Source organism: Tribolium castaneum, chromosome 8, assembly GCF_031307605.1.
Source record: "Tribolium castaneum strain GA2 chromosome 8, icTriCast1.1, whole genome shotgun sequence".
Taxonomy (NCBI): domain Eukaryota; kingdom Metazoa; phylum Arthropoda; class Insecta; order Coleoptera; family Tenebrionidae; genus Tribolium; species Tribolium castaneum.
Window position 1 is genome coordinate 1,108,289 of NC_087401.1, and position 27,630 is coordinate 1,135,918.

The 27,630-nt window shown below is 38.6% G+C and overlaps 3 protein-coding genes across 4 annotated transcripts; all 3 read left to right on the plus strand.

The window, feature by feature from the left end:
- The first annotated feature begins 511 nt into the window (after positions 1-511).
- On the plus strand, positions 512-27,630 carry LOC103312145 (probable RNA-directed DNA polymerase from transposon BS). Of its 2 annotated transcripts, XM_064358452.1 has the most exons (3): positions 512-2,817; positions 25,971-26,238; positions 26,291-27,630. In XM_064358452.1, exons 1-3 carry the CDS (start codon positions 512-514, stop codon positions 26,816-26,818), a joined length of 3,102 nt encoding a protein of 1,033 aa, XP_064214522.1. In that variant the 3' UTR covers positions 26,819-27,630. The 2 variants fall into 2 exon arrangements, with proteins under 2 accessions (XP_064214522.1, XP_064214523.1); XM_064358453.1 differs by lacking the exons at positions 25,971-26,238; positions 26,291-27,630 and adding an exon at positions 2,870-4,210.
- On the plus strand, positions 12,997-13,577 carry LOC135266960 (histone H4-like). The gene has a single exon (XM_064358455.1). It carries the CDS (start codon positions 13,096-13,098, stop codon positions 13,405-13,407), a length of 312 nt encoding a protein of 103 aa, XP_064214525.1. The 5' UTR covers positions 12,997-13,095; the 3' UTR covers positions 13,408-13,577.
- Positions 24,011-24,591, plus strand: LOC135266961 (histone H4-like). Its single transcript, XM_064358456.1, has one exon. It carries the CDS (start codon positions 24,110-24,112, stop codon positions 24,419-24,421), a length of 312 nt encoding a protein of 103 aa, XP_064214526.1. The 5' UTR covers positions 24,011-24,109; the 3' UTR covers positions 24,422-24,591.

Sequence of the window (27,630 nt, forward strand, 5' to 3'; positions counted from 1 at the left end):
AACCAGCCCCTCTCCAGTGCGCCAAGTGCTTCACATTTGGCCATTCTTTTTCCCAATGCCCCAACAAGCCCATCTGCCCCACTTGCCCCGACAATCATCGGTCAAAACCGTGCCCTTCCGCAGTTTCAAACCCCAAATGCCCCAAATGCCAGGGGAATCACCCCGCTTGGTCCCGAGATTGCCCCCAATTTATCAAACCCTCCCAAATGACCCCAGAAACCCCCGTCGTTCCCATCAAAATCGTTGACAAGGAATTCGATCCCGAAAATTCTGACGACGACTCCGACGAGCGCGAACCCTTCGTTTCTGCCCGTCAATTCCTACGCTTCATCACAAAAACCCTTTTTGACCTTTTTCCGTTCGAGAAACAGAAAATCCAATCTGTTCTCGAACATTCCGCTCGCGCTTGTCTCCGACGCGATCTAAAAATCTCACACTCATCAAACAAAATTCACTTCACTTTTGGATAAATCCACCATTTCGGTGAATCCTTCTGGCCCCCGTTTCAAAAATGGCTTCTCTGAATTTCGCCACAGTCAATACGGGAGGGATTTCTCGTAAATTTGCCTCCTTGAGACATTTTCTACACATCGACCAAATTCACATCGCAGCAATCACAGAGACACAATCCAAACGACCCGTAAACATCACAGGCTTCCACTCCTACAACAAACCCAGCCCCACAACCCGAGCCAAACACGGCGTCACACTTCTTGTCTCAACTTCACTCGCTTCATCTCAACACATCTTACCCCCTCATCTTGACCACCTTCAAGCCGTTGCAGCCACCATTCACATTAACAATTTAAACATTCTGTTTATTTGTTATTACAATCCTCCTCTCGAAACCGTCAGTACCCAACTCCTCGATTACACTTCCACATTCAGACACGCAGTCATTCTCGGAGACTTCAACGCTCGACACACCGATTTTGGTGACACAATTTCAAACACAAACGGCAGACACCTCACACGCTCTCTCAACACTCTTCCTCTTTGTCGTCTTCGAAATCAATTTCCCACACTCATCAATCACGTTGGCACATCGATCGTAGACCACATCATTGTGACCGATAATCTCACACACATCACAAACACAGACTCTTTCATTGGCACCACAGTCACCTCCGATCATCTCCCTCTTGTCTCAAACTTCACACTTCAAGGCCCCCAACCGCGACCCACGCACATCCCCATTTTCGATTTCAACAACACAAACTGGACCGACTTTCAAAATTACATCACAAACAACCTCCCACACATTGACGACACACTTGACCCCAACACCATTGACACACAAGTAACACAACTAACACAACTCATCAAACAAGCTCAAACACTTTTTGTACCCATCAAACACATTCCAACAAATCGCAAACCATTGCCCCCTCAAATCCTTGCCCTCATCCGAGTCAAACGCCGAATTTATCGCGAATTCGTGCAAACCAGATCTCCAGTCCTCAAAACTGTCTTTAACCGTCTCAATGCACAAATAAGACGTGACATCAACCAATTTCGTCTTGCCCACTGGTCAAACAGTTGTAGCTCCCTCGATTACCGAGACGGTAAAAAGTTTTGGGACAAATTCAATTCACTCACAGGCCGAAAATCTCACCCCATCCACCATTTGTCAGTCAACAACACCATTTTTAACACCCCACAAGACAAAGCAAATTGTTTTGCTGCTACCCTCCAAAACATCCACCAAGTCCCCAATGACCCACATTTCAACCAACACTTTTTTAACACAGTCACTAACAACACTCTCCGTTTCAGGCAAAACCTCCCCCGACTTGACTACGACGCTGACCTCGACCCAGACCCCGACCCAGACTTTCCACCCGACAACCCGGACTTGACCGCTCCAACCACCGACGACGAGATCAAAGCCCTCATTATCCGGCTGAAAAACTCGAAAGCCCCAGGACCAGACCAGATCAAACCCATTCTTCTCAAACATCTCCCTGACACAGCCATCACATCCATCACCACAATTTACAATTCTTGCTTCAATTCCGGTCACTTTCCAACCCCATGGAAAGAAGCCACCACCATCATGATTCCCAAGCCCAACAAAGACCCCAACAACCCACTTTCTTATCGTCCCATCTCTCTCCTCAACATTCTGGGAAAAATCTTCGAAACAATTCTTGCCTCTCGTCTCCGACACACTCTCGAAGAAAACAACCTACTGCCCCCTGAACAATTCGGTTTTCGCCCCCATCGCTCCACTTCCGACCCCACTTTCGAACTCTTCACCGACTCAACCCGGAGTGCCAATCTCGGCCAGTGCACACTAGCCGTCTTCTTGGACGTCGAACGTGCATTTGACCGTGTTTGGCACGATGGTCTCATCCAAAAATTTCTTTCCCACAACATCAACCTCAACTTCATCAAATTAATCGACTCTTTTCTCTCAAACCGCTCCTGCAAAGTCAAAGTCCAAAATTCCTTTTCTTATCCCGTCCCCCTTCTCTCCGGGGTCCCTCAAGGCTCCGTTCTGTCGCCCATTCTTTACATTTTTTACAGTTCTGATTTTCCTGTTTCAGATCTTCACCAGACCAAAACCCGCTTCTTCGCCGACGACACCGCCCTCTGGACATCCCGGACCACCGCCGCCTCAGCCTCCAGGACCCTGCAGCCCCTCCTCAACCAGATCTCCACATGGACTCGCAAGTGGAGAGTGAAGATCAACCCCACAAAATCCACCGCCATCCTCTTCAAACACCCCAACCTCACACGAAACAAGAAATTCGACCCACGCGACATCACCATCACACTCGACAACACACCCATCGACCTTGTGCCATCCACAAGGTACCTAGGAATCACCTACACACACACATGCTCACTCGACACCGACCTCCAGAACACGCTCAAGAAAGTCCGCAACCGATCCAACCTCCTCCGCCATCTCATGGGAAACTTCCAAGGGTGCCATTCCCGCACTCTTCTCCACACCTACAACACATTCATCCGACCCGTCATCGAGTACCGAGCCCCCATCTACGCATCTCTCCCACACACCAAGACACATCGCATTGCCACATGCGAACGACAAATCCTTCGCCGAATTCACCGCCTCGACCGCTTCCACGCCAGCAATTCCCTCCACCAGGACACAAACACCACCCCCATCACAGACCGTCTTCACAAACTCCAACAAAACTACATCAAACGCACACTCAACAACAACAACACAATTGCCCAAAACACACTCAACACTTCACATAAGTTTCTCACACGCGACAACACTCTTCGCAACCGAGTCCCCCGGATCCCCAGAAGAAAACTGCCCCATCCACCCACGGCGCTTCTCTCAGCGCTGTACCCCGACCTGCCCGACAATCTTCAACTTCTCGTTGAAGAGACGCCCCTCACAATGAGACGCCACTGACGACACCGACAAGACACCCACGACGACATCCACATCCACAGCTTCCTACGAGCCCCAAACTTCTCACTCTTTCACTCACCACCCGACGACACACACACTCCCACACAACATTCATCCATTTCCTTGACTGAAGAGGCCAAAAGCCTAAAACAGTCCGGACTCGTAGATTAAGTTGTAAATATCTTGTATATATTTTATCAAAATCCCTTTTGAAATGTAATTTATTTTGAATAAACGTATTTTGAATTGAATTGAATAGTGCACCATGATTTTAGCTTGAACTTTCAAGTTGACAGGTATATTTTGTGTTCGTTGTGCGTATTACAGTTCGTTTGTGTCGTGTTTTTTTTTTCTTTATTAAGATTAGAAATATTAAAAAATATGCCACCAAAGACAAGCGGTAAAGCAGCGAAAAAGGCTGGAAAAGCTCAAAAGAATATTTCGAAGAGCGACAAGAAAAAGAAGCGCAGGAGGAAGGAAAGCTATGCAATCTATATTTATAAGGTATTGAAGCAAGTACACCCCGATACCGGTATTTCGAGCAAGGCGATGAGCATCATGAACAGTTTCGTTAATGATATCTTTGAACGGATCGCCGCTGAAGCTTCTCGTCTTGCGCATTACAACAAGCGTTCGACGATTACGAGCCGGGAAATTCAAACAGCGGTTCGTCTCTTGTTGCCTGGTGAATTGGCAAAGCACGCAGTCTCTGAAGGTACCAAAGCCGTCACCAAATACACAAGTTCAAAATAGAGAAGTTTTTTCTTTCATCGTTTAAAAAGAAGAAAAAAATGAAATCGGTTCTTTTCAGAACCACAATTAACATTTAAAAGTAAATAAAATTTGTTTCATTAAGTAAAAAATAAATCTAATGACCGACCACTCAAATCTAGATTTTTTTTTATCAATCGAAGCTCTTTTTAAATTAAATTTAAAATGAAACAGCAAAAACAAATTACATCGGTAAAAGTGCGACGCAAAAGAAATCAAGAAATAGCAGGAAAGTAACATCTCGGATTAATCAAATTCTTAACTCTCTTTAGTGTTTCTTCTATATGTCTTAATTTCATTTTTTTTAGTTATTACATTACAAACAATACTACATATTCTGATACGAATTCAATTTCACCTGAGGAATCGGAACCATTGGTTCTTCATTCCTGAACGCACCCTGGGCAGCCATGCCATGCCGTGTTGCCTTAGAAAAAAAAGAAGACGGCGCTCCGGGTTTTCCCCCGAAGTTATCCATTTGATGGAATCTGAAAGGAGCAGCGACGAACTCTTAAATTAGAAATTTAAAAAATATTTATAACATTCTCTCGTTTGTACATCCTTTTTAGTTTAATATTTAGTATTATATTTGGGTGCATAATTAAGACGCGGATTTCTTAAAATAAGTATAAGTTGTTGTGCTGTCATTTATAATTATTACATATTATAATGTCTATATTAGCAACGTAAGGTTGACGTTTCTCCAAAACTGTCACTTTGTCGCTTTAAAGCGACATAACTGAAAAAAACGCTTGTTCTCCCATTTTGTTTATTTTTTATTATTATTATTATTTTTTTTTTTTTGAAATCAAATGTCCAGTGATTTTTGTAACTAGCTATAGTTACTAGTAACAACGAGTAAACAGAAAATAAATAATTGCCAATTTTAATAAATTGTTACATGGTTTTGTTCTGAATATTATGGTATATTGTTAATACTTGGAGATTCAGAAAAAGTTTTGTGTATGTGTGTTGCGAGCGCAAATTTATATTGTCGATTTTGAGAAAATGCTTCAATCGACAAAGGTACAACTTTGCGCTATTAATAGGTACACTAATAGTTATTATTAATAATTATAAAAAATAAATAGATCAATAGTACTTTCCTCAAAGAAATTAACTACAAATTAATAAAATTAACAAATCTTTTATAGTAGATATCTACCCTAAATGTTTGTTATAAATTCGATTTATAAAACTATATACAAGAGTGGAATGATTAATTTATGGCCTCACATAGAAAACAATAATTTAGCAAAACAATTTTTTGATTACTTTTTACTATAACTACCTTTTTATTACATACACTTGGTTAATCGGGGTTTGGAATCCCATCCATGTGGGTCAATTCTGGTAACTTTTTAAACCAAGTTTTTTAGAGCTGTGATATCTTGAAAATTTTCGTTATATTTTTTCCAGTGTATTTTTTTCTTAAATTGGAAAATAGACTAAAATTTACTTTTTTTAAATTGTCGTATAAAATCTAAAGAATTGCGCTAAAACAGCTCCTTACATTGTTCAGTTTTCGTTTTTCCGGCGAGCTTCTGTGCTCAGAAAATGTGTTTTTGTCAATTTTTTCCCATACCCAAAACTTGATCAAAGATATAATGTGTTTGCTATTTTAAAATTATTAATGCTTGAACTATCTCAGACAACTATTATTTCTAATCTTCCAATATCTTTTTATGACATTTCTACAGGAGAAGCATTCTTAGATTTTCTTGAACTTGATGCATTCTTAAGATTTGTATGGTTTTTTTAAATGTCCAAAATACACTTTCAACCATACTAGGCAATGAAAAAGGTATATCTAATGTATAGAATCTAAGCCACCCATCTCAGCCACTTGACCTGACCTGACCTGACCATACCGTCAGGAGTGAAAGCTTATTCTTTTTCTCCAGGAATTAGCGCCTCCGTTCTTAGATCGTGCACGCTGGTTCCCAAGACATCTTCTGGCCGCCTCCTACGGCAGATGATCTAGGTCCCTCAGCGGGCATTTTTCTACGTCTTTTCGTTTACGAAGAATCAGAGCTTTTCGAACATTGATTTCTTCCTTCTTCCCCCATTTTCTTAGTTTTATAAATCTCCTCTGTAAATTTCTGTACTGTTCTCCAATGCTCATTGTTCTCGAGCATTTTTTCAACTAGATTATCATGTATAAGTTTATTACTTATTTGTAATTCCCACTTCTATCGAATGGCATCGCGTTGATAAAACACATGTTTTCGAAAAACACATGTTCGGCTGTATCTTCCTCGTTGCAGTATACACAGCGGTCATCATCTGCTCGATGCATACGGTGTAGATATGACAGAAAAGCCTTATGTCCTATTAAAAACTGTATTAGGTAGTAATTTACCTGTCTCACAGGTTTTCTCCTTTCCATCTACCGACTTATGTTCGAGATAAGACGATGCGATGCGTCCATTTTCTTTTGGAACTGTTGTCCCATCTGGCTTGCCATGCCGTGATAGATTGCTCTATCACTTTATGCTTGTTGCCTGTTCTATCAAGTACCTTCCTACTGTCTTTAATTTGAAAGGCGATAGAAGCCAGAAGCGACCTCTGCTATTATCTGAGGGGAAATGCTTTTACGCATACCAGACTAGGTCTGGTTATGTGGGACTCGGTCGGTAAATGTGCAAGCCGACAATACCCACTAAAACCCCTCGCGTCACCTTAGGGATCGGAACCATTGGTCCTTCATACCTGAACGCACGCTGGGTAGCCATGCCGGTTTGCATGGCGCCAGAAGAAAAGAAGAGGGCGCTCCGGGGATTCCCCCGAAGTGATCCATTTGATGGAATCTGAAAAGAGCTGCGACAGATAAATGTGGCAATGACATTTGATGCTTACCAGATTCGGAAGATCTGAGTGAGAAGGCATTTTTCGATCACAAGAGAGCCATCCTTGGCCTCTTGCATCTGGACGGACCGTTTTCGTCGTAGTCAACGGCCTCTCGCACCAGGGGGTTCGGGTGGGCTTCCGCCTTCGAAAAGGCTCGCTCGGCGGTCTCACGGAAGAATTCCTCCATCGTCGGCATCTTCGCCTCTCGGTGCAATTGGTTGTTGCGAACAAACCACGGGGCGTTGAATGCTTGACGGAGAAATTTGTTTTGGAAAGTTTGTAACTTATGCATCCGAGTCTTACAGGGCGCGAACGCCCAAGCCACAGAAGCATAAGTCATGGTAGGTCGGATCACTGATTTGTACAACAAGAGCTTGTTGTCAATTGACAACGCGCTCCGCCGACATACGAGAGATCTCAGCATTCCCGTGGCTATCTTACCCTTCGCGAGTGCGTAGTCAAGATGTGGGCCGAAGGAGTTTCCTCTGCACACTTATAAGTTTTTGCTTATATTTCTTCATTTTCAATACCCCTCTCTAATACCCGACCCGACCCGACTCGACTCGACTCGACTCGACCCGACCCGACCCGACCCGACCCGACCCGACCCGACCCGACCCGACTTGACCCGACCCGACCCGACCTGATCTGACCTGACCTAACCTGACTTTATCTTCTTAACTCTATACTTGTACTTGTACAATTATACTCAAACCTTAAACAGATAAATAAAATAATATCTTACTATGATAATTACGTTTAGTCATAGGTATACAGATAGGGAATCAAAAGCTTTGTTCACGATAGCGATCGATGAGCTTGTTCTGGCATTAATTGCATGCACAGTACATATGAGAAAAAAACCTGAACTTTTAGTTACAGGCCGTCGTTCACGGTCGAGAATATAACCTAGATACCGGATCAGTTCAGAACCAGTCCAAACGATCTTCATGTTCATTCGATCAAAGATTTTTAGTTCTAGACTTGCGCAGTTGACGAAAGCGGTTTTGTCTTTGTTACTCTCGTGTTTTGGTGCTTTACTGTCTATTTTATTATTGAGATTTATTTAATATATTACTAAATCGAAATTATTTGTAAAATAACTTTTGTGAATGTGAAAATGAGTAGTTTTTTACATTTTACACTTTTTTGTACCAATGTTTCTCTTTTATAAATGTGTGATAATTTTTTGCGGTTTTCCGATTTTTAAACATTTACTGCATACTTGACAACGGTATATTATTGTTTGTGGTAAACGATAATCCATAGCTGGTTCAGAACCGCACATGCGCTTTAAATGAGTCTTGGACTAATTTAGGATTAGTCCTAAATATCCTACGCAAACAAAGCTAATATTATTAGTACAGAAGCTTTAATATTGGAAAGTAAAAACAAAACAAAAAAATAAATGTAATAGAATTAATAATAACTGATTAAAACAAAAAAAAAGTATTTATATTAAATACTTAATATACTTCCAAATGAAAAATAGTCAAAAAATGACAATTTTATGACAATGCTTAAAATGTTAGTTGCCTGATCTAGAAAATTTACGCATCTTTATTAGCTATAATATCTACAGATAAAGAAAACCATGTTTACTAATTTTTAAAACAATAATGAATTTGTATAAATCTATCTTATTCAAACAAATATTTCTCGATTTTTTAATAAACTTATTTATTAATTATCCTCTTCAATTTTAAAGTAACTCGGTGGCGTTCTGTAATGACTATTTCAATTTTTGTTAATAAAATAAAAATTTGTAACAAATATTATTTTTTTAAATATCTTCAAATTAACACTATAAATATTTTTTATAAAAAACATATTTGTTTCATCAAAAGTTGTAAATTTTTTATTGATTCAATAAAGTCTACAATACTTACTCGGTTTATGAATTAAGTAGATCAGCAGACAAATGATCTAATATTTATAAACATTTGGCAACATTTTAATTAACTTCTTTGACGTTGTGTGCTTAAGAATTAAAAAAAACCAGATTAAACTTAAACTATCTATATCTAGTAAACTTAAACTACTTAATCTATCAATCTGTCTTTCTATCATATTTAAAATTTTCATTTTGTATATGACTTTTTTTACTTCAAATCACAAAAAAAAACAGTTAGAAACACGTTTGTGCTTAACCAAAACATTACATACTTTTTTTTAATCTAAATGCAAAATAGATTATGATACGCCACGTAAAACGTTTCGAGAATTTAATCTTAGTTATTGTTGAAACATGCAATCAAATATTCGGTTCATATATCAAAAATCATCCAAATTAGTAAAAATAGATTTCTACCAAATTTCTATCTAATTGCGTAGGCAAATAAATAAAAATATTTTAGTGATAATTTTTAAATTATCTTCCAAGTTATAATTATTTTTATTTTATACGCGCGCGCCATTGTCGACATCGAAGGAAAGAGTTTCCTATTATCTAGGTATTATTAATTTATTAAAAAGTACCAATTTATTACTGAGTGCAAGAGAGAGAGAGAAAGAGACAAACAGACATTAGGTATATCTGTTTTAGTAGAATTTACAATTTGTGAAGTGTCACTTGAAAAAAAGCATCTCATATAAACGAAAGAAGTAAACTACATTGTCATCTGTTGTTGTTGTTGTTGTTGTTGTTGTTGTTGTTGTTGTTGTTGTTGTTGTTGTTCTTTTCTATAATAATTTTGGTTCCAAGTTGAATTTTGGTTTTTACTTTAGGTAAAGAAAAACAAAACAGTAAGATGCAAACAAATAAAACCAAAGTATATTTTAACGTGTATAGGTTGGTAACTAACTACCTACATATTCTTCACTATAACACATTTTTGTGTTTGTGTAAAGTGACAGAATTTGTATTACGTAGGTGGATAGAACTAACTATTGAAATTGAAATTGAAATACAAAATTGATAAGTTTAAAAATAGTTTTCAGTGAATGTTGCTAATAGTTAGAACGTATAGATGACAACGCATTGCAACGAAACGAATCAAATTTGTTTCTATTTAGAAATGCATTTTATTTATAAAATAGAGTATTGTACAATAATGAAACATCGGTAAAGTTATAAGTATACTAAAACAACAAATATTAATAAAATAAACGTTTTTATTGTGACATTTTCTATCATACAACAGTTTACATCAAACGTTTGCATCTTCGAATGTTTTTTGAGATTTCGTTGTTTTTATCAAGACCAAAGTATAGAAAAAACTTTTAGAAAACATAAACAACTATTTTTTTTTTAATGTTTGCATTCAATGTACCCTAATGACTCCTGGGGCCCGTCATCTTCCAAAAAGTTCCGGTTTCGTAGTTGGTTTCGTTTCGTGCATCGACTGTTTTGAAAGAATTTTTCCGCACAAAAACAAAAGTATTTAAAAAAATTCTTATTGGCATTCGGTAGAGGATAGATTAGACTTTCGACAGACCAAAGACCAACTTTTCACGTTTACCCAGTAAGTATCTGTCGACGACGTCGCAGTTTGATGTTCTCTTTAACCGCGAATAAGTCGTCGGTACGGCGAGCGTCTGTAAGGACGTCACTAGGTCCTGAGAATAATCGTTTCGTTGATATAAATTTCAGAATATATAGGAAAAATCTTTTTTTCAAAATTGGTTTTGTCGTCGGCTCGAAAACATTGACGATCGTCAAAAAGGAACGATGTCATCACGCCAAAGTCTAGTGTGAGGCCCCGATAATTTTAATGTTGGCGAGCGTGGTGTTTGTTTAGTCCGCGGTCGGGTTTATTTTCTAGGCAATAAAAACTTAGTCGTGGCGCGAAAATATCTTTAGTTTGAGCGCTCGTGTATTCGAATTGTGTTGGTTGGTTCGTTTAGGTTTATATTTACCTACTATATACTACCTATCAAGTATATATCTATTCTGCTGTCATAATAATAATACGAGAATACGAGAAAAAAATGGCAGACGTAGAAAATCAATCCGCATCGGCTAATGCTGCTGCTTCGACGACTTCACCTCAAGTTCATCATCATGCTAAAAAGGAGAAGAAAGTAAAAAATCCTAGAGCCAAACCTTCTCATCCTCCCACTTCCGAGATGGTCAATAACGCTATTAAGGGTTTAAAGGAACGTGGTGGTTCTTCTCTTCAAGCTATAAAAAAATTCGTCGCCGCCAATTACAAGGTAGATGCCGAGAAAGTTGCACCATTTATCAAGAAGTATCTAAAAGGCGCCGTCGCTTCTGGTTCTTTGGTTCAGACGAAAGGTAAGGGAGCTTCTGGATCGTTTAAACTTGCTTCCTCGTCCGCCTCCGGTGGTGGTGCAAAGGCCAGAGCTGCTGCTGCTGCTTCTGCTGCTAGAGCTGCTGCCGCCGCGGCAGCCGCTGCTACTGGCGAAAGAAAGAAAAAATCCTCAGCAGTTTCAAAAGTTAAAAAAAACACTGGAAAACGTTCCGCCGTTTCGGCACCAAAAACCGGTAAGAAACCATCTTCGCCAAAAGCGAAAAAAGTCGCAGCCGAAAAGAAGAGCGTAGCCGTCGCGAAAGCAAAAAAGGCCGCTTCTGTCGGCGCTGAGAAGAAAACAACCGCTGCTTCCTCTACAGGTAGAGCTGTTGCGGCAACAGCTTCATCAAAGCCGAAATCACCTTCGAAAGCAAAGAAATCAAATAAGGCCGGTCCAACGAAGAAACCTAAGGCACCGAAACCAAAAAGCGCCAAGGCTATATCTGCTAAAGCGAAGAAATCTCCTGCTTCTCCTAAAAGAAAGAAGTGAGCTATGGCAATAATCTCATTTGTCGTCGTCTTCGTCGTCGTCGACTACGAACCGATGATGATGATAATGATGATGATGATGATGGTGGTGACGTCCTGGATTATCGACTGTTTAAGGCCGTCGAGGGCATACATAAATGGCCCTTTTCAGGGCCACAAATTAATTTCTATACAAATAAAAAAAAGTTTTCACACCTATCTGCATATACCTAAATCGAAATATAATTATTAATTTATACAAACAAACAAACGATAATGTCTGTAGGGTGTCGGCGCTAAAAACGCATTATCCCTCCTCACCTACCTAACCACTTTTATGACTTTATTCGATATTTAACTTTACTCATTTTTATGGTACCTACTTAAATAAATTAAATTCTTTTGATGCCGCCGCCGTTCTTGAAGTACCGATCAATTAAAACGATTTGTTTACCTACCCTTAACCAGAGCGAACAATCATAAATAAAAGCATCATTGTTTTTATTGTTTGACAGAGTTTAAAATTCATTATGATCCGCGTACTATTACTTTAATTACTGTCAATATTGCGAAACATTTTCATTTGTAAACAATTTTGTGGTTCTGAAAAGAACCGTTTTTTTTTTTGTTTATTTTTTCATTTTAAGCTCGTTCTCCTCGAATACGTCTTGCCAGTTGGATGTCTTTAGGCATGATGGTGACGCGTTTTGCATGGATGGCACATAAATTTGTATCTTCAAAAAGTCCGACAAGATACGCTTCACTCGCTTCTTGGAGTGCCATAACGGCAGAACTTTGGAAACGAAGATCGGTCTTGAAATCCTGGGCTATTTCCCTGACCAAGCGTTGGAAGGGCAATTTACGAATCAACAGTTCGGTGCTTTTCTGATAACGACGAATTTCACGCAGTGCCACTGTACCGGGCCTGTAGCGATGAGGTTTTTTCACTCCTCCAGTGGCGGGTGCGCTTTTTCTTGCTGCCTTAGTGGCAAGCTGTTTTCGTGGAGCTTTTCCACCGGTCGATTTACGAGCAGTTTGTTTGGTACGGGCCATTTTTTTGACTACTTCTTTATCCCTCAACTACACATACACACACATAAACACCTACGTACGTCACTAACAACGGCGACGGTTCATATGACCCTGCAACAAAATTTTTCGCCGTATTTTATTAACTAGGGTGACACTATGCGTTATCTGATTGGTCAAAAAAGTAACTTAAGAGGCGGAGCGAAACTAAACTATAAAATGAGTTGACTAATCTGGCGAGCAGGTAGTTGTTTTCGACGAAGCAGTCAAATCTGTGTCGTTTTCTTTTGTGAAACAAAGCTTAATTTGAATCAATAATCATTCAAAATGACCGGTCGTGGCAAAGGTGGAAAGGGATTGGGAAAAGGTGGAGCAAAACGTCATCGTAAAGTTTTACGTGATAACATCCAGGGCATCACGAAGCCCGCGATCAGAAGATTGTCACGTCGTGGAGGAGTGAAACGTATCTCCGGTCTCATTTACGAAGAAACCAGAGGTGTCCTGAAGGTATTCCTCGAAAACGTCATTCGTGATGCCGTCACCTACACCGAACACGCAAAACGTAAAACCGTCACCGCCATGGATGTCGTTTACGCTTTGAAGCGTCAAGGGCGTACACTTTACGGTTTTGGCGGTTAAGTTTTTTTTATAACCTATGTTTTATCTATGAGACTACGAGGCGACGACAATACCGGTATACCAGCATTGTTTGGTTTTTATGTTTCTTCCTCATCGTTAGTTACATCAATCTACTCTCTACTATTCATCGCATTTTAATTTTCGACGAAAAAAAACGGTTCTTTTCAGAACCACAAAAATATTTCTAAACAAATGAAAAAAGTACGTATCACAAGGCTCTCAGTTAAACCACCAGTATAATAAATGTTTGATTTCCAAACTGTTTTTATATTTCTAGGAAATGTAACAAATAAAGTTGTGTGGTTTTTATGACTTTGTTGTTTAATCAATCGTATGCTTTTCCTTAAAGGGATGAATTTTGACTTTTCAGAGATAAATAATAATTACCACTAAAGAAAGAAAACATCAAAGCCTAACCGATATACATGGATTAGCTAGCCCCCCACCGGCGCGGCGTGTAGCTCGCCGTCTAGGAGAGGCAATAAAAATTTACCTGCTTTTAAACTATTAAGAAAATAAAACATCTTGAGTGCTCTTTTTTTTTTAAATCGTGCAATAAATTTTTGCCAAGTTTTATGTAACTTTAAGTAGGTATGTTTATTTACTCTTTAAAAAAAGTTTGTGATTCTTTTTTTTATTTGTTAAAAAAATGATGGCCCTGAGAAGGGCCGATATTATTATTTTTTTGTAGCTTGCTGCTTCTCACAGCAACTAGAGAGACAACAGTTAGCTGTTTATGGTTTCTTTTCGGTTTTTTTCGGCAAAAGGACCGCCTGGATGTTGGGTAAAACACCACCTTGAGCGATTGTCACACCGGAAAGGAGCTTGTTTAATTCTTCGTCATTTCTGATGGCCAATTGAAGATGACGTGGAATAATACGAGTTTTTTTGTTGTCACGAGCAGCATTTCCAGCCAATTCAAGAACTTCAGCGGCAAGATATTCCATCACAGCCGCCAAATAAACTGGAGCACCGGCACCGACTCGTTCGGCGTAATTACCTTTACGAAGTAAACGATGTATTCTTCCAACAGGAAACTGAAGACCGGCCCTGCTCGAACGAGACTTGGCTTTTCCTTTTACCTTTCCTCCTTTTCCACGTCCAGACATGTTGATATGATGGTGGTTTTCGTAGTTTATGGAAAAGTCAAAATAAACTATAAGAATATGCTGCGCGTATAACTTGTATGCTACTACTGCGACTGCGAATGACTAAAGTTGCGTTTCTGGCTTCGTATTTATACGGTTACTTATAGAGAAGTCGTATTTCTGACTGGATGATTATACTAAAAGGTGGGGTCTTGATTCGGAGTAAATTCGTATATAAAACATTTTTAACAAGTAGTGTTTTTTTTTTCTTTATTAAGATTAGAAATATTAAAAAATATGCCACCAAAGACAAGCGGTAAAGCAGCGAAAAAGGCTGGAAAAGCTCAAAAGAATATTTCGAAGAGCGACAAGAAAAAGAAGCGCAGGAGGAAGGAAAGCTATGCAATCTATATTTATAAGGTATTGAAGCAAGTACACCCCGATACCGGTATTTCGAGCAAGGCGATGAGCATCATGAACAGTTTCGTTAATGATATCTTTGAACGGATCGCCGCTGAAGCTTCTCGTCTTGCGCATTACAACAAGCGTTCGACGATTACGAGCCGGGAAATTCAAACAGCGGTTCGTCTCTTGTTGCCTGGTGAATTGGCAAAGCACGCAGTCTCTGAAGGTACCAAAGCCGTCACCAAATACACAAGTTCAAAATAGAGAAGTTTTTTCTTTCATCGTTTAAAAAGAAGAAAAAAATGAAATCGGTTCTTTTCAGAACCACAATTAACATTTAAAAGTAAATAAAATTTGTTTCATTAAGTAAAAAATAAATCTAATGACCGACCACTCAAATCTAGATTTTTTTTTATCAATCGAAGCTCTTTTTAAATTAAATTTAAAATGAAACAGCAAAAACAAATTACATCGGTAAAAGTGCGACGCAAAAGAAATCAAGAAATAGCAGGAAAGTAACATCTCGGATTAATCAAATTCTTAACTCTCTTTAGTGTTTCTTCTATATGTCTTAATTTCATTTTTTTTAGTTATTACATTACAAACAATACTACATATTCTGATACGAATTCAATTTCACCTGAGGAATCGGAACCATTGGTTCTTCATTCCTGAACGCACCCTGGGCAGCCATGCCATGCCGTGTTGCCTTAGAAAAAAAAGAAGACGGCGCTCCGGGTTTTCCCCCGAAGTTATCCATTTGATGGAATCTGAAAGGAGCAGCGACGAACTCTTAAATTAGAAATTTAAAAAATATTTATAACATTCTCTCGTTTGTACATCCTTTTTAGTTTAATATTTAGTATTATATTTGGGTGCATAATTAAGACGCGGATTTCTTAAAATAAGTATAAGTTGTTGTGCTGTCATTTATAATTATTACATATTATAATGTCTATATTAGCAACGTAAGGTTGACGTTTCTCCAAAACTGTCACTTTGTCGCTTTAAAGCGACATAACTGAAAAAAACGCTTGTTCTCCCATTTTGTTTATTTTTTATTATTATTATTATTTTTTTTTTTTTGAAATCAAATGTCCAGTGATTTTTGTAACTAGCTATAGTTACTAGTAACAACGAGTAAACAGAAAATAAATAATTGCCAATTTTAATAAATTGTTACATGGTTTTGTTCTGAATATTATGGTATATTGTTAATACTTGGAGATTCAGAAAAAGTTTTGTGTATGTGTGTTGCGAGCGCAAATTTATATTGTCGATTTTGAGAAAATGCTTCAATCGACAAAGGTACAACTTTGCGCTATTAATAGGTACACTAATAGTTATTATTAATAATTATAAAAAATAAATAGATCAATAGTACTTTCCTCAAAGAAATTAACTACAAATTAATAAAATTAACAAATCTTTTATAGTAGATATCTACCCTAAATGTTTGTTATAAATTCGATTTATAAAACTATATACAAGAGTGGAATGATTAATTTATGGCCTCACATAGAAAACAATAATTTAGCAAAACAATTTTTTGATTACTTTTTACTATAACTACCTTTTTATTACATACACTTGGTTAATCGGGGTTTGGAATCCCATCCATGTGGGTCAATTCTGGTAACTTTTTAAACCAAGTTTTTTAGAGCTGTGATATCTTGAAAATTTTCGTTATATTTTTTCCAGTGTATTTTTTTCTTAAATTGGAAAATAGACTAAAATTTACTTTTTTTAAATTGTCGTATAAAATCTAAAGAATTGCGCTAAAACAGCTCCTTACATTGTTCAGTTTTCGTTTTTCCGGCGAGCTTCTGTGCTCAGAAAATGTGTTTTTGTCAATTTTTTCCCATACCCAAAACTTGATCAAAGATATAATGTGTTTGCTATTTTAAAATTATTAATGCTTGAACTATCTCAGACAACTATTATTTCTAATCTTCCAATATCTTTTTATGACATTTCTACAGGAGAAGCATTCTTAGATTTTCTTGAACTTGATGCATTCTTAAGATTTGTATGGTTTTTTTAAATGTCCAAAATACACTTTCAACCATACTAGGCAATGAAAAAGGTATATCTAATGTATAGAATCTAAGCCACCCATCTCAGCCACTTGACCTGACCTGACCTGACCATACCGTCAGGAGTGAAAGCTTATTCTTTTTCTCCAGGAATTAGCGCCTCCGTTCTTAGATCGTGCACGCTGGTTCCCAAGACATCTTCTGGCCGCCTCCTACGGCAGATGATCTAGGTCCCTCAGCGGGCATTTTTCTACGTCTTTTCGTTTACGAAGAATCAGAGCTTTTCGAACATTGATTTCTTCCTTCTTCCCCCATTTTCTTAGTTTTATAAATCTCCTCTGTAAATTTCTGTACTGTTCTCCAATGCTCATTGTTCTCGAGCATTTTTTCAACTAGATTATCATGTATAAGTTTATTACTTATTTGTAATTCCCACTTCTATCGAATGGCATCGCGTTGATAAAACACATGTTTTCGAAAAACACATGTTCGGCTGTATCTTCCTCGTTGCAGTATACACAGCGGTCATCATCTGCTCGATGCATACGGTGTAGATATGACAGAAAAGCCTTATGTCCTATTAAAAACTGTATTAGGTAGTAATTTACCTGTCTCACAGGTTTTCTCCTTTCCATCTACCGACTTATGTTCGAGATAAGACGATGCGATGCGTCCATTTTCTTTTGGAACTGTTGTCCCATCTGGCTTGCCATGCCGTGATAGATTGCTCTATCACTTTATGCTTGTTGCCTGTTCTATCAAGTACCTTCCTACTGTCTTTAATTTGAAAGGCGATAGAAGCCAGAAGCGACCTCTGCTATTATCTGAGGGGAAATGCTTTTACGCATACCAGACTAGGTCTGGTTATGTGGGACTCGGTCGGTAAATGTGCAAGCCGACAATACCCACTAAAACCCCTCGCGTCACCTTAGGGATCGGAACCATTGGTCCTTCATACCTGAACGCACGCTGGGTAGCCATGCCGGTTTGCATGGCGCCAGAAGAAAAGAAGAGGGCGCTCCGGGGATTCCCCCGAAGTGATCCATTTGATGGAATCTGAAAAGAGCTGCGACAGATAAATGTGGCAATGACATTTGATGCTTACCAGATTCGGAAGATCTGAGTGAGAAGGCATTTTTCGATCACAAGAGAGCCATCCTTGGCCTCTTGCATCTGGACGGACCGTTTTCGTCGTAGTCAACGGCCTCTCGCACCAGGGGGTTCGGGTGGGCTTCCGCCTTCGAAAAGGCTCGCTCGGCGGTCTCACGGAAGAATTCCTCCATCGTCGGCATCTTCGCCTCTCGGTGCAATTGGTTGTTGCGAACAAACCACGGGGCGTTGAATGCTTGACGGAGAAATTTGTTTTGGAAAGTTTGTAACTTATGCATCCGAGTCTTACAGGGCGCGAACGCCCAAGCCACAGAAGCATAAGTCATGGTAGGTCGGATCACTGATTTGTACAACAAGAGCTTGTTGTCAATTGACAACGCGCTCCGCCGACATACGAGAGATCTCAGCATTCCCGTGGCTATCTTACCCTTCGCGAGTGCGTAGTCAAGATGTGGGCCGAAGGAGTTTCCTCTGCACACTTATAAGTTTTTGCTTATATTTCTTCATTTTCAATACCCCTCTCTAATACCCGACCCGACCCGACTCGACTCGACTCGACTCGACCCGACCCGACCCGACCCGACCCGACCCGACCCGACCCGACCCGACTTGACCCGACCCGACCCGACCTGATCTGACCTGACCTAACCTGACTTTATCTTCTTAACTCTATACTTGTACTTGTACAATTATACTCAAACCTTAAACAGATAAATAAAATAATATCTTACTATGATAATTACGTTTAGTCATAGGTATACAGATAGGGAATCAAAAGCTTTGTTCACGATAGCGATCGATGAGCTTGTTCTGGCATTAATTGCATGCACAGTACATATGAGAAAAAAACCTGAACTTTTAGTTACAGGCCGTCGTTCACGGTCGAGAATATAACCTAGATACCGGATCAGTTCAGAACCAGTCCAAACGATCTTCATGTTCATTCGATCAAAGATTTTTAGTTCTAGACTTGCGCAGTTGACGAAAGCGGTTTTGTCTTTGTTACTCTCGTGTTTTGGTGCTTTACTGTCTATTTTATTATTGAGATTTATTTAATATATTACTAAATCGAAATTATTTGTAAAATAACTTTTGTGAATGTGAAAATGAGTAGTTTTTTACATTTTACACTTTTTTGTACCAATGTTTCTCTTTTATAAATGTGTGATAATTTTTTGCGGTTTTCCGATTTTTAAACATTTACTGCATACTTGACAACGGTATATTATTGTTTGTGGTAAACGATAATCCATAGCTGGTTCAGAACCGCACATGCGCTTTAAATGAGTCTTGGACTAATTTAGGATTAGTCCTAAATATCCTACGCAAACAAAGCTAATATTATTAGTACAGAAGCTTTAATATTGGAAAGTAAAAACAAAACAAAAAAATAAATGTAATAGAATTAATAATAACTGATTAAAACAAAAAAAAAGTATTTATATTAAATACTTAATATACTTCCAAATGAAAAATAGTCAAAAAATGACAATTTTATGACAATGCTTAAAATGTTAGTTGCCTGATCTAGAAAATTTACGCATCTTTATTAGCTATAATATCTACAGATAAAGAAAACCATGTTTACTAATTTTTAAAACAATAATGAATTTGTATAAATCTATCTTATTCAAACAAATATTTCTCGATTTTTTAATAAACTTATTTATTAATTATCCTCTTCAATTTTAAAGTAACTCGGTGGCGTTCTGTAATGACTATTTCAATTTTTGTTAATAAAATAAAAATTTGTAACAAATATTATTTTTTTAAATATCTTCAAATTAACACTATAAATATTTTTTATAAAAAACATATTTGTTTCATCAAAAGTTGTAAATTTTTTATTGATTCAATAAAGTCTACAATACTTACTCGGTTTATGAATTAAGTAGATCAGCAGACAAATGATCTAATATTTATAAACATTTGGCAACATTTTAATTAACTTCTTTGACGTTGTGTGCTTAAGAATTAAAAAAAACCAGATTAAACTTAAACTATCTATATCTAGTAAACTTAAACTACTTAATCTATCAATCTGTCTTTCTATCATATTTAAAATTTTCATTTTGTATATGACTTTTTTTACTTCAAATCACAAAAAAAAACAGTTAGAAACACGTTTGTGCTTAACCAAAACATTACATACTTTTTTTTAATCTAAATGCAAAATAGATTATGATACGCCACGTAAAACGTTTCGAGAATTTAATCTTAGTTATTGTTGAAACATGCAATCAAATATTCGGTTCATATATCAAAAATCATCCAAATTAGTAAAAATAGATTTCTACCAAATTTCTATCTAATTGCGTAGGCAAATAAATAAAAATATTTTAGTGATAATTTTTAAATTATCTTCCAAGTTATAATTATTTTTATTTTATACGCGCGCGCCATTGTCGACATCGAAGGAAAGAGTTTCCTATTATCTAGGTATTATTAATTTATTAAAAAGTACCAATTTATTACTGAGTGCAAGAGAGAGAGAGAAAGAGACAAACAGACATTAGGTATATCTGTTTTAGTAGAATTTACAATTTGTGAAGTGTCACTTGAAAAAAAGCATCTCATATAAACGAAAGAAGTAAACTACATTGTCATCTGTTGTTGTTGTTGTTGTTGTTGTTGTTGTTGTTGTTGTTGTTGTTGTTGTTGTTCTTTTCTATAATAATTTTGGTTCCAAGTTGAATTTTGGTTTTTACTTTAGGTAAAGAAAAACAAAACAGTAAGATGCAAACAAATAAAACCAAAGTATATTTTAACGTGTATAGGTTGGTAACTAACTACCTACATATTCTTCACTATAACACATTTTTGTGTTTGTGTAAAGTGACAGAATTTGTATTACGTAGGTGGATAGAACTAACTATTGAAATTGAAATTGAAATACAAAATTGATAAGTTTAAAAATAGTTTTCAGTGAATGTTGCTAATAGTTAGAACGTATAGATGACAACGCATTGCAACGAAACGAATCAAATTTGTTTCTATTTAGAAATGCATTTTATTTATAAAATAGAGTATTGTACAATAATGAAACATCGGTAAAGTTATAAGTATACTAAAACAACAAATATTAATAAAATAAACGTTTTTATTGTGACATTTTCTATCATACAACAGTTTACATCAAACGTTTGCATCTTCGAATGTTTTTTGAGATTTCGTTGTTTTTATCAAGACCAAAGTATAGAAAAAACTTTTAGAAAACATAAACAACTATTTTTTTTTTAATGTTTGCATTCAATGTACCCTAATGACTCCTGGGGCCCGTCATCTTCCAAAAAGTTCCGGTTTCGTAGTTGGTTTCGTTTCGTGCATCGACTGTTTTGAAAGAATTTTTCCGCACAAAAACAAAAGTATTTAAAAAAATTCTTATTGGCATTCGGTAGAGGATAGATTAGACTTTCGACAGACCAAAGACCAACTTTTCACGTTTACCCAGTAAGTATCTGTCGACGACGTCGCAGTTTGATGTTCTCTTTAACCGCGAATAAGTCGTCGGTACGGCGAGCGTCTGTAAGGACGTCACTAGGTCCTGAGAATAGTCGTTTCGTTGATATAAATTTCAGAATATATAGGAAAAATCTTTTTTTCAAAATTGGTTTTGTCGTCGGCTCGAAAACATTGACGATCGTCAAAAAGGAACGATGTCATCACGCCAAAGTCTAGTGTGAGGCCCCGATAATTTTAATGTTGGCGAGCGTGGTGTTTGTTTAGTCCGCGGTCGGGTTTATTTTCTAGGCAATAAAAACTTAGTCGTGGCGCGAAAATATCTTTAGTTTGAGCGCTCGTGTATTCGAATTGTGTTGGTTGGTTCGTTTAGGTTTATATTTACCTACTATATACTACCTATCAAGTATATATCTATTCTGCTGTCATAATAATAATACGAGAATACGAGAAAAAAATGGCAGACGTAGAAAATCAATCCGCATCGGCTAATGCTGCTGCTTCGACGACTTCACCTCAAGTTCATCATCATGCTAAAAAGGAGAAGAAAGCAAAAAATCCTAGAGCCAAACCTTCTCATCCTCCCACTTCCGAGATGGTCAATAACGCTATTAAGGGTTTAAAGGAACGTGGTGGTTCTTCTCTTCAAGCTATAAAAAAATTCGTCGCCGCCAATTACAAGGTAGATGCCGAGAAAGTTGCACCATTTATCAAGAAGTATCTAAAAGGCGCCGTCGCTTCTGGTTCTTTGGTTCAGACGAAAGGTAAGGGAGCTTCTGGATCGTTTAAACTTGCTTCCTCGTCCGCCTCCGGTGGTGGTGCAAAGGCCAGAGCTGCTGCTGCTGCTTCTGCTGCTAGAGCTGCTGCCGCCGCGGCAGCCGCTGCTACTGGCGAAAGAAAGAAAAAATCCTCAGCAGTTTCAAAAGTTAAAAAAAACACTGGAAAACGTTCCGCCGTTTCGGCACCAAAAACCGGTAAGAAACCATCTTCGCCAAAAGCGAAAAAAGTCGCAGCCGAAAAGAAGAGCGTAGCCGTCGCGAAAGCAAAAAAGGCCGCTTCTGTCGGCGCTGAGAAGAAAACAACCGCTGCTTCCTCTACAGGTAGAGCTGTTGCGGCAACAGCTTCATCAAAGCCGAAATCACCTTCGAAAGCAAAGAAATCAAATAAGGCCGGTCCAACGAAGAAACCTAAGGCACCGAAACCAAAAAGCGCCAAGGCTATATCTGCTAAAGCGAAGAAATCTCCTGCTTCTCCTAAAAGAAAGAAGTGAGCTATGGCAATAATCTCATTTGTCGTCGTCTTCGTCGTCGTCGACTACGAACCGATGATGATGATAATGATGATGATGATGATGGTGGTGACGTCCTGGATTATCGACTGTTTAAGGCCGTCGAGGGCATACATAAATGGCCCTTTTCAGGGCCACAAATTAATTTCTATACAAATAAAAAAAAGTTTTCACACCTATCTGCATATACCTAAATCGAAATATAATTATTAATTTATACAAACAAACAAACGATAATGTCTGTAGGGTGTCGGCGCTAAAAACGCATTATCCCTCCTCACCTACCTAACCACTTTTATGACTTTATTCGATATTTAACTTTACTCATTTTTATGGTACCTACTTAAATAAATTAAATTCTTTTGATGCCGCCGCCGTTCTTGAAGTACCGATCAATTAAAACGATTTGTTTACCTACCCTTAACCAGAGCGAACAATCATAAATAAAAGCATCATTGTTTTTATTGTTTGACAGAGTTTAAAATTCATTATGATCCGCGTACTATTACTTTAATTACTGTCAATATTGCGAAACATTTTCATTTGTAAACAATTTTGTGGTTCTGAAAAGAACCGTTTTTTTTTTTGTTTATTTTTTCATTTTAAGCTCGTTCTCCTCGAATACGTCTTGCCAGTTGGATGTCTTTAGGCATGATGGTGACGCGTTTTGCATGGATGGCACATAAATTTGTATCTTCAAAAAGTCCGACAAGATACGCTTCACTCGCTTCTTGGAGTGCCATAACGGCAGAACTTTGGAAACGAAGATCGGTCTTGAAATCCTGGGCTATTTCCCTGACCAAGCGTTGGAAGGGCAATTTACGAATCAACAGTTCGGTGCTTTTCTGATAACGACGAATTTCACGCAGTGCCACTGTACCGGGCCTGTAGCGATGAGGTTTTTTCACTCCTCCAGTGGCGGGTGCGCTTTTTCTTGCTGCCTTAGTGGCAAGCTGTTTTCGTGGAGCTTTTCCACCGGTCGATTTACGAGCAGTTTGTTTGGTACGGGCCATTTTTTTGACTACTTCTTTATCCCTCAACTACACATACACACACATAAACACCTACGTACGTCACTAACAACGGCGACGGTTCATATGACCCTGCAACAAAATTTTTCGCCGTATTTTATTAACTAGGGTGACACTATGCGTTATCTGATTGGTCAAAAAAGTAACTTAAGAGGCGGAGCGAAACTAAACTATAAAATGAGTTGACTAATCTGGCGAGCAGGTAGTTGTTTTCGACGAAGCAGTCAAATCTGTGTCGTTTTCTTTTGTGAAACAAAGCTTAATTTGAATCAATAATCATTCAAAATGACCGGTCGTGGCAAAGGTGGAAAGGGATTGGGAAAAGGTGGAGCAAAACGTCATCGTAAAGTTTTACGTGATAACATCCAGGGCATCACGAAGCCCGCGATCAGAAGATTGTCACGTCGTGGAGGAGTGAAACGTATCTCCGGTCTCATTTACGAAGAAACCAGAGGTGTCCTGAAGGTATTCCTCGAAAACGTCATTCGTGATGCCGTCACCTACACCGAACACGCAAAACGTAAAACCGTCACCGCCATGGATGTCGTTTACGCTTTGAAGCGTCAAGGGCGTACACTTTACGGTTTTGGCGGTTAAGTTTTTTTTATAACCTATGTTTTATCTATGAGACTACGAGGCGACGACAATACCGGTATACCAGCATTGTTTGGTTTTTATGTTTCTTCCTCATCGTTAGTTACATCAATCTACTCTCTACTATTCATCGCATTTTAATTTTCGACGAAAAAAAACGGTTCTTTTCAGAACCACAAAAATATTTCTAAACAAATGAAAAAAGTACGTATCACAAGGCTCTCAGTTAAACCACCAGTATAATAAATGTTTGATTTCCAAACTGTTTTTATATTTCTAGGAAATGTAACAAATAAAGTTGTGTGGTTTTTATGACTTTGTTGTTTAATCAATCGTATGCTTTTCCTTAAAGGGATGAATTTTGACTTTTCAGAGATAAATAATAATTACCACTAAAGAAAGAAAACATCAAAGCCTAACCGATATACATGGATTAGCTAGCCCCCCACCGGCGCGGCGTGTAGCTCGCCGTCTAGGAGAGGCAATAAAAATTTACCTGCTTTTAAACTATTAAGAAAATAAAACATCTTGAGTGCTCTTTTTTTTTTAAATCGTGCAATAAATTTTTGCCAAGTTTTATGTAACTTTAAGTAGGTATGTTTATTTACTCTTTAAAAAAAGTTTGTGATTCTTTTTTTTATTTGTTAAAAAAATGATGGCCCTGAGAAGGGCCGATATTATTATTTTTTTGTAGCTTGCTGCTTCTCACAGCAACTAGAGAGACAACAGTTAGCTGTTTATGGTTTCTTTTCGGTTTTTTTCGGCAAAAGGACCGCCTGGATGTTGGGTAAAACACCACCTTGAGCGATTGTCACACCGGAAAGGAGCTTGTTTAATTCTTCGTCATTTCTGATGGCCAATTGAAGATGACGTGGAATAATACGAGTTTTTTTGTTGTCACGAGCAGCATTTCCAGCCAATTCAAGAACTTCAGCGGCAAGATATTCCATCACAGCCGCCAAATAAACTGGAGCACCGGCACCGACTCGTTCGGCGTAATTACCTTTACGAAGTAAACGATGTATTCTTCCAACAGGAAACTGAAGACCGGCCCTGCTCGAACGAGACTTGGCTTTTCCTTTTACCTTTCCTCCTTTTCCACGTCCAGACATGTTGATATGATGGTGGTTTTCGTAGTTTATGGAAAAGTCAAAATAAACTATAAGAATATGCTGCGCGTATAACTTGTATGCTACTACTGCGACTGCGAATGACTAAAGTTGCGTTTCTGGCTTCGTATTTATACGGTTACTTATAGAGAAGTCGTATTTCTGACTGGATGATTATACTAAAAGGTGGGGTCTTGATTCGGAGTAAATTCGTATATAAAACATTTTTAACAAGTAGTGCAAAAAAAAAAAAAAATTTCTTTCCCACAACATCAACCTCAACTTCATCAAATTAATCGACTCTTTTCTCTCAAACCGCTCCTGCAAAGTCAAAGTCCAAAATTCCTTTTCTTATCCCGTCCCCCTTCTCTCCGGGGTCCCTCAAGGCTCCGTTCTGTCGCCCATTCTTTACATTTTTTACAGTTCTGATTTTCCTGTTTCAGATCTTCACCAGACCAAAACCCGCTTCTTCGCCGACGACACCGCCCTCTGGACATCCCGGACCACCGCCGCCTCAGCCTCCAGGACCCTGCAGCCCCTCCTCAACCAGATCTCCACATGGACTCGCAAGTGGAGAGTGAAGATCAACCCCACAAAATCCACCGCCATCCTCTTCAAACACCCCAACCTCACACGAAACAAGAAATTCGACCCACGCGACATCACCATCACACTCGACAACACACCCATCGACCTTGTGCCATCCACAAGGTACCTAGGAATCACCTACACACACACATGCTCACTCGACACCGACCTCCAGAACACGCTCAAGAAAGTCCGCAACCGATCCAACCTCCTCCGCCATCTCATGGGAAACTTCCAAGGGTGCCATTCCCGCACTCTTCTCCACACCTACAACACATTCATCCGACCCGTCATCGAGTACCGAGCCCCCATCTACGCATCTCTCCCACACACCAAGACACATCGCATTGCCACATGCGAACGACAAATCCTTCGCCGAATTCACCGCCTCGACCGCTTCCACGCCAGCAATTCCCTCCACCAGGACACAAACACCACCCCCATCACAGACCGTCTTCACAAACTCCAACAAAACTACATCAAACGCACACTCAACAACAACAACACAATTGCCCAAAACACACTCAACACTTCACATAAGTTTCTCACACGCGACAACACTCTTCGCAACCGAGTCCCCCGGATCCCCAGAAGAAAACTGCCCCATCCACCCACGGCGCTTCTCTCAGCGCTGTACCCCGACCTGCCCGACAATCTTCAACTTCTCGTTGAAGAGACGCCCCTCACAATGAGACGCCACTGACGACACCGACAAGACACCCACGACGACATCCACATCCACAGCTTCCTACGAGCCCCAAACTTCTCACTCTTTCACTCACCACCCGACGACACACACACTCCCACACAACATTCATCCATTTCCTTGACTGAAGAGGCCAAAAGCCTAAAACAGTCCGGACTCGTAGATTAAGTTATAAATATCTTGTATATATTTTATCAAAATCCCTTTTGAAATGTAATTTATTTTGAATAAACGTATTTGAATTGAATTGAATAGTGCACCATGATTTTAGCTTGAACTTTCAAGTTGACAGGTATATTTTGTGTTCGTTGTGCGTATTACAGTTCGTTTGTGTCGTGTTTTTTTTTTCTTTATTAAGATTAGAAATATTAAAAAATATGCCACCAAAGACAAGCGGTAAAGCAGCGAAAAAGGCTGGAAAAGCTCAAAAGAATATTTCGAAGAGCGACAAGAAAAAGAAGCGCAGGAGGAAGGAAAGCTATGCAATCTATATTTATAAGGTATTGAAGCAAGTACACCCCGATACCGGTATTTCGAGCAAGGCGATGAGCATCATGAACAGTTTCGTTAATGATATCTTTGAACGGATCGCCGCTGAAGCTTCTCGTCTTGCGCATTACAACAAGCGTTCGACGATTACGAGCCGGGAAATTCAAACAGCGGTTCGTCTCTTGTTGCCTGGTGAATTGGCAAAGCACGCAGTCTCTGAAGGTACCAAAGCCGTCACCAAATACACAAGTTCAAAATAGAGAAGTTTTTTCTTTCATCGTTTAAAAAGAAGAAAAAAATGAAATCGGTTCTTTTCAGAA